The 12,483-nt window shown below is 34.0% G+C and overlaps 1 protein-coding gene across 2 annotated transcripts; it reads left to right on the plus strand.

Annotated features, from left to right (window-relative positions):
• The first annotated feature begins 4,978 nt into the window (after nucleotides 1-4,978).
• LOC126586615 (myb family transcription factor IPN2-like) lies at nucleotides 4,979-7,358 on the plus strand. Of its 2 annotated transcripts, XM_050251521.1 has the most exons (7): nucleotides 4,979-5,096; nucleotides 5,149-5,365; nucleotides 5,455-5,531; nucleotides 5,649-5,709; nucleotides 5,857-5,923; nucleotides 6,183-6,225; nucleotides 6,362-7,358. In XM_050251521.1, the coding sequence occupies exons 2-7, from the start codon at nucleotides 5,182-5,184 to the stop codon at nucleotides 7,037-7,039; spliced, it is 1,110 nt and encodes a 369-aa protein (XP_050107478.1). In that variant the 5' UTR covers nucleotides 4,979-5,096; nucleotides 5,149-5,181; the 3' UTR covers nucleotides 7,040-7,358. The 2 variants fall into 2 exon arrangements, with proteins under 2 accessions (XP_050107478.1, XP_050107477.1); XM_050251520.1 differs by having other exon boundaries at nucleotides 4,981-5,365.
• The last annotated feature ends 5,125 nt before the right edge of the window (nucleotides 7,359-12,483 follow it).

Raw genomic sequence — 12,483 nt, forward strand, 5'->3', positions numbered from 1 at the left:
TCAAAATCCATGGCATTTTAAGATCTTATACAATAAATGAAATTTTGAATACACTTGGTTTTTTGTAGACTCATAAAAAACCATAATTGAATACCACAATATTTTCATTGACGTTTTATAAGTTATAAAAAGTCTTTATTTAATACATGGTAACTTTTGTTGACTCCTTAAAAGTCTATATTTTTTTTCTTTGCCACACATTATTACTGTATGATGGTATTCCTTTTCACTTGGAAGTGAGAGATCTTAGGTTCGAATCTTGTTGATGGATACCAAATTAGGTTGCCCATTGTGTGGCTTAGCTGAACTCTCCCTCCCCCCAATGTAGAAATATTGATGTACTAAAAAAAATAGAAGTCTATATTGAGTACATTTAGATTTGAAAGGAAAGCCCATCAAATTCCATATACAATTCACATTCTAAAAAGTAGTCACTAAACGAGTAAGGACGGAGCTAAAAACTTATTTATGGGTGGGCTAATTTATTTTCTTTAGTATGAAGTGAGATTTAGAAGTTGGGGGTAGGCCAATTTTCTGTTTAATTTGTGAATATATATTAGGCTTAAGTTTTCCACAACATGCTTATTTTAACACCAAAAATTTTCTTCTTTTAAAATTTAGGGTATGCTAGAGCCTAGAGCATCCATTAGCTGGCTCCGTTGTTGTAAACGAGTTTTCAGTTTTCTAAATAAATAAAAAATGACAACAAAAATTGAAAATTAAAATCAAAATAGTTATGAGAGGTCCCTTATGAAAAAGATGTGAAAGTGACGTGACAATTGAATGTCATATATTCCCTATATATGTTATATATGCTTTCAAGATCAAACCTGTTTTCTCATATCATGATCATCTCAACCATTATCTCTCTGCCAGCAAAAAATTAAGAAAAAAGAACTACAGAAAGAAAAACATCATCATCAGTTCATCATTTCATCATTCACTTACTCATTGATCGAGATGCTACCAATGTTTTCAGAGACAAAAGTGTAAGTCGAGGGTTTTTGTCTCACAAAACGAGGCGCGAGTCTTGAGATGTTGAGGTGTTAAGCTTAAGTCTTTTATGTCTTATCTCATTATTAAAAAAAATATGTACAATAAAATATAATATAGGCAAAAATATCACAACAATAGTCATTGGAGCATAATAATCATTCACAAATATGGGATCGCCGCTATCACTGCAATAGTGGTGGTTTTCAGTTGAAATTGGTGAGAAATGACGGGACCAAACCAATCCATGAAATTCAATACAAGTATGGGGTGGGCTGCCGGAGTTGGCGAAAAATTAAGCTTCCGGTGCGCGAATAAGAAAAAAGTTTGATAAAGAATAAGCTTGATCTTATATAAATAGCTCTAAATTCCTTACAAGTGTAAATAAATAAAATAAAATAAAACCGCTCTCTCTTTCACTAATACAATTTCATCTCATCTATTCCCTGTCTTGCCAAATAATTTATTTGAAAAATAAAAAAGGTGAGGGATGAGCAACAACCACCGTCGTCCAGTGATAGAATATATAATATGCTAGTTAAGAGACACTGTTTTACATACAAAAGAAAATAGGATACATATATCAAATCATTAGACACAGTGTCGTGTCCGTTCATGTGTTGGTTATCCTATATAAAATAAGGAAAACTAATGAAAAGGGCTTGAAAACTTTAAGTTTTAATGATAAGGACAAAATAAAGGGTAAAGTGAATAGTACCAGGATTGACTTTTTAGTGTAAAAATGTGGTTTTTCGTTAAAGTGAACAGTACCGGGTGCTTTTCGTTAAAGTTCCCTATAAAATATAGCTCATCACGTGATCCCTAATTTATAGCCATTATGTCTTAATTTTCTTGTGTCATGTACATTTTTCCCTTAAATAAAACTTAAAATTCTCATGCTCCATGAACATTTCCAAGTAATTCCACATAGATATGTATCTATCCGTCAAAACTTTAATTAACACGAAATCAAACATACTTGCTACAACGAAACCATGCATGATTGATGCATGCAGATGCATGGTTGATGCATGGTTGATGCATGCAGATGCATCATGCATGCATGCTGTGTCCAGCAATCCAATCCTCCTTGGGCACTCGATAGAAAAGCGGGAAGCTTTGTAAAGTATTCAAATTGTACAATAAAGTAGGGTCCCACAAATTCACATTCACCTTCTAAGGAATATATTCATTTTATCGAATAATTCTCTATAGATCACATAAAAAGGAAAGGATGCTTGAAATTCAAGCAAACATACCCATAACACTAAGCCAACCAACTTTTCCACTGGTTTTTAGCTTTGAATTAAAACCATTATTATTATCAACTAAAAGTTAAATCATTACTTTGCTTGAATTATATTATAATTAGTGGTTTAATTTAAAGAAGAATAATCTCTAATTCTAAATAGAAATGCTTTGTTTCTCTCACACATTTTTGGATAGAGGAGGGTGCCAAAATTATAAAGCAATTTCGTTTACATGCAAAGGGTGGTGGGGGAGGGAGGGTCAAATCTAAGGAACTCAAAAATCAATCTATGCTGCAATGTTTGATTTCCTACCTGACATGAATGCGTAGGTTTGATTTGAACAATCAGGCAGAACCTGGTCAACATCTTTTACTAATATGGGGCCAAATCATATATGTAAACAAAGATGGGACGGTCATAAAGTGTTCTATATCTTAAAATATTGAGCTTTGTGTAACTCATGAAGTTCTAGATTTTTAGGAGAAGAATCTTCCTTTGATTGTTAAAGAAGAAAGCATTTATTCTCAATTGAGATTTAGGCAAATACTATAGAGTCACCGGTACAATTATGGTTATAGACGAAAATGTACGTAAGAAAGTTTGTTAAAAACCGTAGTTGTGTTTTAGTATTTCAAATTTTTTAGACTCTAATTGATGTGATAATGTTTTATTTGTCAGGTGCATCTTATAATCTACTTGCAATAAATAAAAAATTGCCATTTGAATTGATAAAGTTGAAAAAGATAGCTCGTGACTGAATAGTATTATTAAATATGCTAGTATGTACTTCAGTTCAAATAATTAAAAGCGTTCGCCCTTATACTTAAAAACTCCAGTTTGATCCCCCATTTTTTGGGTGAAGTACTAATAGTAATTAGCAAATATATATATATATATAATGACTTGTGTAGATATTTAACATTTTGCATGAGAGAGAGAGAGACAGAGAGGGAGAGAGAGAGAGAGAGAGAGGGATTTTTATTTTGTTCTCCATTTTGCGTTTTTCTTCACGTTGTTCATATATACGCATCCTAATTTGCATCCTTTAGTATATAGAGTGAGTGGGGCATTGTGGTAGCTTATTAGGTTTGACCTAAATATTGAGTTGTTTTGTTTGTTGTTGTGGATTGGAGTAGGAATATATTCTTACTTGAGTTGTTTTGTTTGTTGTTGTTTGGATTGGAGTAGAAATATATTGCATGGCAGCTGAGCAGTCTTTAGTTCCAGGAAAGTGAGATAAGGGATTGAGGCCCAGCAAATTAAGCTTTAGAAGAAGTAAGGCCAAGGTCCCCTACTCCTCATGTCATCAAAAGCTCCACATTACACCACCCTTTATGCATTGATGCTCACGTCCTCATATATTACCAACCACAAACCCTAAAGTTTGGTTCCTTATTTTCTTGTTTTTTAGTGCTTTCTCCTCCATATATAATTAATTCGAGCATTCAGATTCATTGATCTTTAATCTTATAAATATATACAACATATTAATTTGATAGTTTATCTTCACATTTAATCTTGAGACGTCTTTGATGAGGGTTTTGCAAACAATATTTTTGGATATATGACGTTGAAAACATGTCCTACGCCGCATTTTATACTTCATGGAGTATTATGTGATGAAATGTTTGTATGAAAATACGATTGATATGAAAACCTACGCATAAAGATTATTTTAAACAACCATGCACATTAAGAGTAGTAACAATTTAACTTTAGGATAAGATCTAATGGGTCATATCTATATTTCCGTTTCGATTATCTTTCTGATAACCAAGTTCTTGTAATCACATATAGTCCCAAAAGCTTGATGCAATGCCTAACCATTCAATAATGACAGAGTCGGAATCTTCCAAGAAGAAAGCGTAATTAAAATCGGCTGACATAAGATAAATACTAATTTTTAGTTAAATGAAGACAAATTTACTGCTAAACACTCATTGAACCAAATCTAGCTAGCAGCACGAATAAAGGGGGAGAAAACTTGAAAACTAATGGGGTTGATGGCAAATGAATCTTACATTAATTAATACAAACACGAAAAAATGGTAATAATGATACTTGAAACCTTTTTGTTGGTAATGACATAAAGGATGTCGTTGTGTTCTAAACACCATATGATGTTGGATATATAGGTTTATAATTGGTTCAATGTAAGTATACTAAAAACTATGGTGAAGGTTTATATATATAATGAGGGAGAGAAGAGGGGATATATGTGTGTGTGTGTGTGTGTGTGTATGTATATGCAGTGTTATATGTATACATGGTTCAGAAAAAGAAGGGGGAAATAAAATACAACATATACTGCCCATTGTCATTGCCATGAGGGGTCTCATTCATATCTTAATGCCAAAAAAAAAAAAAAAAAAAGCTTTCACATGCTAACAGAATATATAACACTACAAAGATCTCTTCCTCTTTTGGAAATAACAAACTAATTAAAGAAACGCCACTAGAAAAAAACCACTCAAATTAATACTATCTAATTACATTATAATATATATAATCAACATTCTGGCATAAGTATAATTAGCGTAAAATTGGTGTAGAGAGAGAGAGAGAGAGAGAGAGAGAGAGAGAGAGAGAGAGAGAGAGAGAGAGAGAATATTTTGGCAAAGGCAGGCCAGCAGCACAAATTAGGGTGTGCTTTAATTTTTTTTATTTTTATTTTTAAATGATAAACAATTTTCTTTTATACAAGGTTAGCTTGTCTCCCATGCTTTCTAGTACTTGAGAGAGAAACCAAAGGCAGCCCACCTCCTCTTCTTCAAAACCGCACCCTATTCTTCCCTATTTGCATCGCATTTGTTCTTGAATCTCTCGGTATTCCCAGAGCCCCCAACTCTGAGTGAGAGAGAGAGAGAGAGAGAGAGAGAGAGAGAGAGAGAGAGAGAGAGAGAGAGAGAGAGAGAGAGAGAGAGAGAGAGAGAGAATAATGTTCCAACACCAACACCAACACCACAAGAAGCCATCAACTATGACTTCCCATGACAGACCCATGTGTGTCCAAGGGGACTCTGGCCTTGTCCTCACCACTGACCCTAAGCCTCGTCTCCGATGGACTGTCGAGCTCCATGAACGCTTTGTCGATGCTGTCACTCAGCTTGGAGGACCAGACAGTAATACCACCATTTCAAGCTTCATCATATATGAAACTTTCATGCATATTATGCACATAAGCTCATTGATTTCCCTCTTAATTTTTCAGAGGCTACACCTAAAACTATCATGAGGGTTATGGGTGTGAAGGGTCTTACACTTTATCACCTCAAGAGCCACCTCCAGGTTTAATTTTCATACACACATAATGTTTTTTTCAAACTTTTTCGGTCGGCTATTGATATTTCTTTTTCTCTCTTTTCCATTCTTCTCATTAATTTCTTTTGTTTCCTACTTGTAAAGAAATTTAGGCTTGGAAAGCAACCTCACAAGGAATTCAATGACCACTCAATCAAGGATCATGGTATGAGTATATATGACTCCTTTCTAGGGTTCCTTACAGTACATATATATATATATATATACATGTATAAAATTTCGACTGTTTTCATTAACAAATTTTAGTTTTCATGTGGCATATCTGATTTCTATTCATTGATTTTCGTGGCAGCATCTCCACTGGATCTCCAACGAAATAGTGCATCTTCTTCTGCCATAATAGGCCGCAGTATGAATGAGTATGTATATATATTCTCTATTCTTTTTCTTTCTCTTATTTTTTTTTTCGTTTAGGAATTTTAATATCTTGAAGAAAGTATGTATAACCTTTTTATCAATTATGCAAAGAAATTATTTATTATTAATTTTAAAACTCGGTTGGCTAGGTATATCCTTTCATATGCCTTGTTGAGGGCTGGGGATTTTGCATTTTCTTGTGGAATGTATGTGAAAAACTGTATCTAACGGTATTAATTGCAACATGGTTGATGAGATCAGGATGCAAATGGAGGTGCAGAGAAGACTGCATGAACAATTGGAGGTATATTTCAACTCATGCATTGGTACCTAAATATATCAGTGATCAAAATTCAAAAGTAATTAAGGTTCTGTACATATATTTCATGCATGGATGACCTTGATCCTGATTATAATATGTTGTACTATATATATAAAAGGTCCAGAAACACCTTCAGTTGAGAATCGAGGCTCAGGGAAAGTACATGCAAAGCATATTAGAGAAAGCCTGCCAAACACTTGCTGGTGAGAACAGTATGGCAGCTGCTGCTGCAGGAAGTTACAAGGGTAATATTGGAAACCAAGGTGTCAACCCTACTGACATGGGAGCGTTGAAAGATTTCAATTCTTCTCTCAACTTTCCATCTTTTCAAGACCTTAACATATATGGAGGAGACCACCTCGATCTTCAACAAAACTTGGACAGGCCACCTCTTGATCACAGTTTCATGCCGACTAACGATAACAACATTTGCTTGGGATCAAAGAAAAGGCCTAGCCCTTATAGTGGTAGCGGCAAGAGCCCTTTGCTTTGGTCTGACGATCTCCGGCTTCAAGACTTGGGAACAGCCGCGTCATGTCTTGGACCTCAGGATGATCCTTTCAAATCATCAGATTCAATTCAAATTGCTCCGCCATCTATCGAGAGAGGCTCAGAGATCGATTCTATTTCAGACATTTACGAATCCAAGCCAATGTTACAAGGAGATGACAAGAAGTTTGATTCAGCAAATAAACTCGAAAGGCCTTCGCCACGGAGAGCACCACTAGGCTCGGACAGGATGAACCCCATGATTAACAGTGGTATTCGACAAGGAAGAAATTCACCTTTCGGGTGAGCCCAAAATCAATATTAAGATTTGAAGGATGAGATCGATCTAGGGTTTTGGTCCATGCACGACATGAAGGTTTTCTTTTTATTTTGTTTTTTTCTTGTCGGGATGTTCATGCTGGTTATTACGTCATATTAGGTTTCTACTAAATTAAAGTATGATAAATGCCATGCATGGCAAACCTATAAAGTTACACTGTTAAATTTATCAGCACATTTGTAGCTTGATACCTAATTTCCACATTTCCATGGATGTCATGGTAAATTTGATCTTGACATGAATAAGTACTATATATGAGTGGCAATGTGCAACATTAATTCCTGAATACTAGTTATGAATAATAACTTTTTTTAACAATAAAAACCTTCAGGTATATTTTCTTTGTTTATTAAGTATGATTGAGAAAGCAAAGTAATATATTGTTCCTTACTTGCAAGTAATACAACTTCGATTGTACTTTTCAAGTCTGATATACAGCATGCAAACTTTGATGTCTCTCGTAGGTATTAATCAAGATATTTTATTTAAAGGTTTCAGCATGCATTCTTTAATTAAAAGAAACTGAACTGCAACTTCTAGTTCCCAATTAACGTTTAGTCTTAAGAACGTTATAGCTTAGGTCATCTTACGGTTGGATGATACTTTGGTTTTTACAAGCGTTTGAATTCCATAATACATTAGGGTAAGGCCATGCACTTGAAGGGTTTTTATGTCCCCCCCCCCCTCTCTCTCTCTCTCTCTCTCTCTCTCTCTCTCTCTCCTTTTCATTTTTTGAGTTGCAGGTATGGTAATAGTATGTGGTCAATGTGATCCCATGTTTATTAGATTAATTCTATTGTTATATCATATATGAAGACTAGCAAGTAGCAATGATGCTGCTTTTTTATGTTAGTTAATCTTCTTGTTGAAGACAAAACCTTTTGGGATAATAACTAAGAATTTAACAAAACATATTTCCCAATAAAGTACAAAATTGTATAAGCGCGCTAACGAACACATGCATAGAGCACAGTAAAGAAAACAAATTGATTATACAATTATTAAGGAACAATACAATACTCATTTGGCATAGGAAGATCTTAAGGGAGGACGTGCTCCTTTTTAAAGATGAGAAAGAATTCCCTACAAGAACCCGACCAATAGTATATATCTAAATATCTTTCAAGCTCCTTTTTCACTCTTTAGTCCTTCACATTCCTTGGGTGTCATACAAGGAGGCCGACAACAAGTGTACCTTTCATCAATTTTTTTCTTTACCCAACAATAAGTATGTACTTGACTTTATCCACTTTACTAAACAATTTTTAACACAACTACTTACTTAGGTGACATATATAGTAATTGACTTTTATTTCGCAATACATACAAACTGAAAGACTTGTTGATGCAACTGTTTGATATATTTGAGTCCTACATGTAATCATAAAGCTCACATCTATAATATAAATGTGTTAGCAAGTATGTCAGTATTGTGTGTTTAAGTTTTATTGAAAAAAAAAAGAAAAAAAAAAGTCTCATGATTGGTGCACTTAATTTGATTTTTTTGATAATCATGCATGGATTCTTTTCTTTTTCTTTTTAAATTTTATTATTATTAAGGGGAGGGAGGATTCAAAATTATTACAATAATCTAGAGACCCATAATGCATGGTTGGAAACCCAACACCTTATTCACTAGGTTATAGGGCCACATGCAATCATGCATGGATTCCAATTACTATTATTATTATAGTAAGATAGAGGTCATGTGTGTATCTAACTGCCTCTAACAGGTGATCCCATTAAGGGCAAAGTAAATAGATTAGATCCATGCAGAGTGAGAGGGCGTTCTCTTTCGTGTGTGGAAAAAGAAAGTGGTGCCACAATTGGCTTTATTGGTTGCAGAGAAAAATCTAGCCACTGCAAGTTGGCAGGAAAGTTCCCCTCTTATTAGAAGTGACAAATTAATTTATTGGGTTGTTAATGGGTACTCATTAAGATTCATTTAGTTTAATTTCATCTTACACCATAATCATCACTACAAATCGTAACCTATATATTATGACGATATCAAATTAAACAAATTTTAACGAGTACCTATTAACAATCTAATAGATTGATTTGCCACCTTTACCTCTAATCTCAGCATAGACACAATTGAAGGGAGAGGGAGAGATGGAGAAAAAGATGATAAAGCCTAAAAGCAAGGAAGAATACAACGCACTCCCACGCGTGCACATATCGAGGAAGCTTCTATCTTTATGTGGGCAAAGTTAAAGGGTACTCTCATTGCATCAAAAGCTGCTGATGATGATCATGGCTATATATGAAGCTATATTGATTAATTACGTTTTTCTTTTTATATAATTTCAGCAGTTTGCATGCAGTAATAATATTTTTGTAATTTATAAGGAATCATGATCAGCATATGATTATGATTTGAAGAAGCTGTTATTCAAGGCATATCCTTCCATCATGCAAATGCAAATCATTTGCAGTACTTGTCCAACATATGTACTTTGAATTCTGCATGTTACTCATTTGACAACTTTGGGTCTTTTTTCCTGTTGCTTACGAAGTATACACCAGAAGCTTCTTTTGTCCCCCCCCCCCCCCTCCTCCTCTCTCTCTCTCTCGTATACATACATGGACCCTGGTAAAACATTAGTACTAATCAGTTAGGACACGCCCACAACTAAACCACCACCTCTTGAAAATGGCATGGCTGGCTCTATGCGTTTTCACCCCCTACCAAAAGAGAAAGCAACCACTTAAATAAAAACAAAGAAGAAGCAATTAACGTTTATTTGATCCATATGGAATAAATAAAGGAGACAAAGAGACACTGCACCTTTAACGTAGCTAGTATATTCAAAGAAGACTTATAATTTCTAGCTAATTCAAAATTAAAAAAAAAAATAATGATAATAAAAAAAACTAGTGTGTATTTGATCCTATGGGATTGGCATAATAACGAGTAGGGAGTAGTGATTATCTTGAAATAATGTAGTTCGATCGATGCACATATCGGCTAACAAGAAAAATAACTTCTGCTTTGTATTTAATATGCTGCACATATAACAGATAAATCCTACAAATATGTGCATTATTTATTTGAAAAAATTGAGATGTGTACAGATCGAAGTTGCATAATTGGTAATTTACGTACTAACCTGGATCGCTGGGTTTCAAAGACATTTTCTTTTTGTTGTTGATGAATCTTACACACATTAGTTACTAGCTACGTTTACGTAAAAATATGTACATTATTTATGTGAAAAAATTGAGATGTGTACAGATCTAAGTTGCACAATTGGTAATTTACGTACTAATCATGATCAGCATATCCTATTACTGAATGAGAGTACTATGTTTAATGCTCGTAGTACCAACAAGGGAGTCAACGACTCATACTTATATAACGTACATAACGTAATAGGATATGCACATCATAAGTCTATCAGGAATCCTTATGCATCTATACATCCTTATATTAAGTCCAAATAGACTAGGAAACCTCTTGCTCATATTACTTAAAGTCATGGGTTAATCTCAGTTTACTACCCTGAAGTTTCTTGATTTTCAACATTTGGTACATGAAATTTTTTTCGTCCCAGTATGATACCTAAAGTCATAATTCTGGAACACTCTCATACATCTGTTAAGTTTTCCGTCAAATAATGCTCTGTTAACTGATGATGTGACGCCCATGTGGACAATGATTGGATGCCACGTGTCAATATAGGCCCACATGGGTACTAAAAAAAAAAAAACAATTCTCTTCTCATCCCCCTTCTCTTCCCCGATCCCTCCCACTCATCCCTCTTCAACCCCTCCCTTCTCTCTCCCCAAATCAACCTTCACCCACCCCAACCCATGTTGGAAATTATATATTATAATATGAAATATTGTAATATATAATTTTAATAATTGAATGAAAAATAGGGTTAACCAATTTCTTAGAAAGGTTATGTTGTTTATGTGATATTACCTTTATAAGTGATGTACACATATAAATGAAAAGTTACATCTCTTTAATAAGTAGAAGTTGGATTCTATATAAACCCATGTTAACATTGGTATTTAATATAGAAAATTAGAGTTAATTTTTACTCTTGAGAAATAGGGTTTCCCCACTTTGTTTCTCAAATGATTCGTGCGTCAAATTCCGAGTCGTGTCTTGAGAGTACGGAATATATAAAGTTAGCCAGAGTCCGAAGATTGAAGTGCTTTGACTTCGGATTATAGATTGTTGAATCCTGAGAGATGGACGGCTATTAAACTACAAGCACAAGAGTAGGGACGTAATTCTATCTTTATGACATTGCATTTATGCAAGCCTCAATCTCCAAGTTTGTCAGTTTTTCTAACTTTTTCTCTAGTTGTTTATATTAACCTCATATATATTATTGATGTTGTGAATTTCCTTTATAATTATTATTATTGGAATTCTTGTGTTATTTTTCATATTTTCTAATATTGCTCCAACAATCTAAAGATAGAAGTTTTTATCTCTATGGAACAATAAAAAATATGAATGTTCACAATTCTCATATTGAGAGTTTAAAGCTGTGGCTTTAAAAGTCTTGGGCAACATGTGTGTTATATTTGATGTGAAGCCTAGAATTGATGCAATTAAGACTTCAATCTCTGATTTAGTCTTGATGATTGGGTTGGATGATGTTGTGGTATTATCCATGTGGAGCGATGTCAATCAACCGCTTGTTTCTTTTTGAAAAGATGAAATTTAAAATTATAACTTTCTGGGCAATGCATCACTTGATGAAAAGACTTGAGCAATTTGTTTGGGTGATTTGGATCACTGGTATGTATATGCATGCTTACGTCTATATGTGTTTATCTTGAAAGCATGAATTGCATGACTTATGTGATATGTCTTATGGATAAATTTCTTAATTTCAAAGATCAATAATAAATATTTATATCCATTATATTTGAGTCAAGGATTTTGAGTCATATAGAACCATGTGGCGGTTAAGTTGTAGAAAGATGCAGCTATTTAACAAATGGATGGTTTTGTAATGTGGTGGAATTGAAAATTGAATCTGCAATGTGAGATTCAAGGAAAAAGCATGCCATTTGAAAAGCTGCTTTTGACAGTGAAATGGTATGACCTTTCCAACTAGTCATTGACATATTCAAATGTGTTCATGGGCTGGTATGTAAACTTCTACATACCGACTGGATGTATTATCATATAGTGATAATAATGTTGCAAAATCGTTTATATGCTTTCTTCGAAGTGATATATTTATAAATTTCAAGAGGCCCATGATGATATTGAGTGTCATTTAAAGTGATATTAATATAATGAAATAATCATGAAAGTGTGGCGGTCTTTCATAAAGGACAAGACCTATGTTGAAGGAAATAAAGAGACTTTGAAAGTATTAGAATACTTTGCATAGTCACTTTGATAGGCCAAAGCCTAAACTCAAAAGGGGATGACA

Source organism: Malus sylvestris, chromosome 10 (genome assembly GCF_916048215.2).
Source record: "Malus sylvestris chromosome 10, drMalSylv7.2, whole genome shotgun sequence".
NCBI classification, from domain to species: domain Eukaryota; kingdom Viridiplantae; phylum Streptophyta; class Magnoliopsida; order Rosales; family Rosaceae; genus Malus; species Malus sylvestris.

What these genes read in the sequence shown, in the direction of transcription:
- LOC126586615 (XM_050251521.1), top strand. Translation starts at nt 5,182, where the DNA reads ATGTTCCAACACCAACACCAACACCACAAGAAGCCATCAACTATGACT. An exon ending in ACCTCAAGAGCCACCTCCAG is followed by an intron (nt 5,532 to 5,648) that starts GTTTAATTTTCA and finishes CTACTTGTAAAG; the next exon opens with AAATTTAGGCTTGGAAAGCA. An exon ending in CCACTCAATCAAGGATCATG is followed by an intron (nt 5,710 to 5,856) that starts GTATGAGTATAT and finishes TTTTCGTGGCAG; the next exon opens with CATCTCCACTGGATCTCCAA.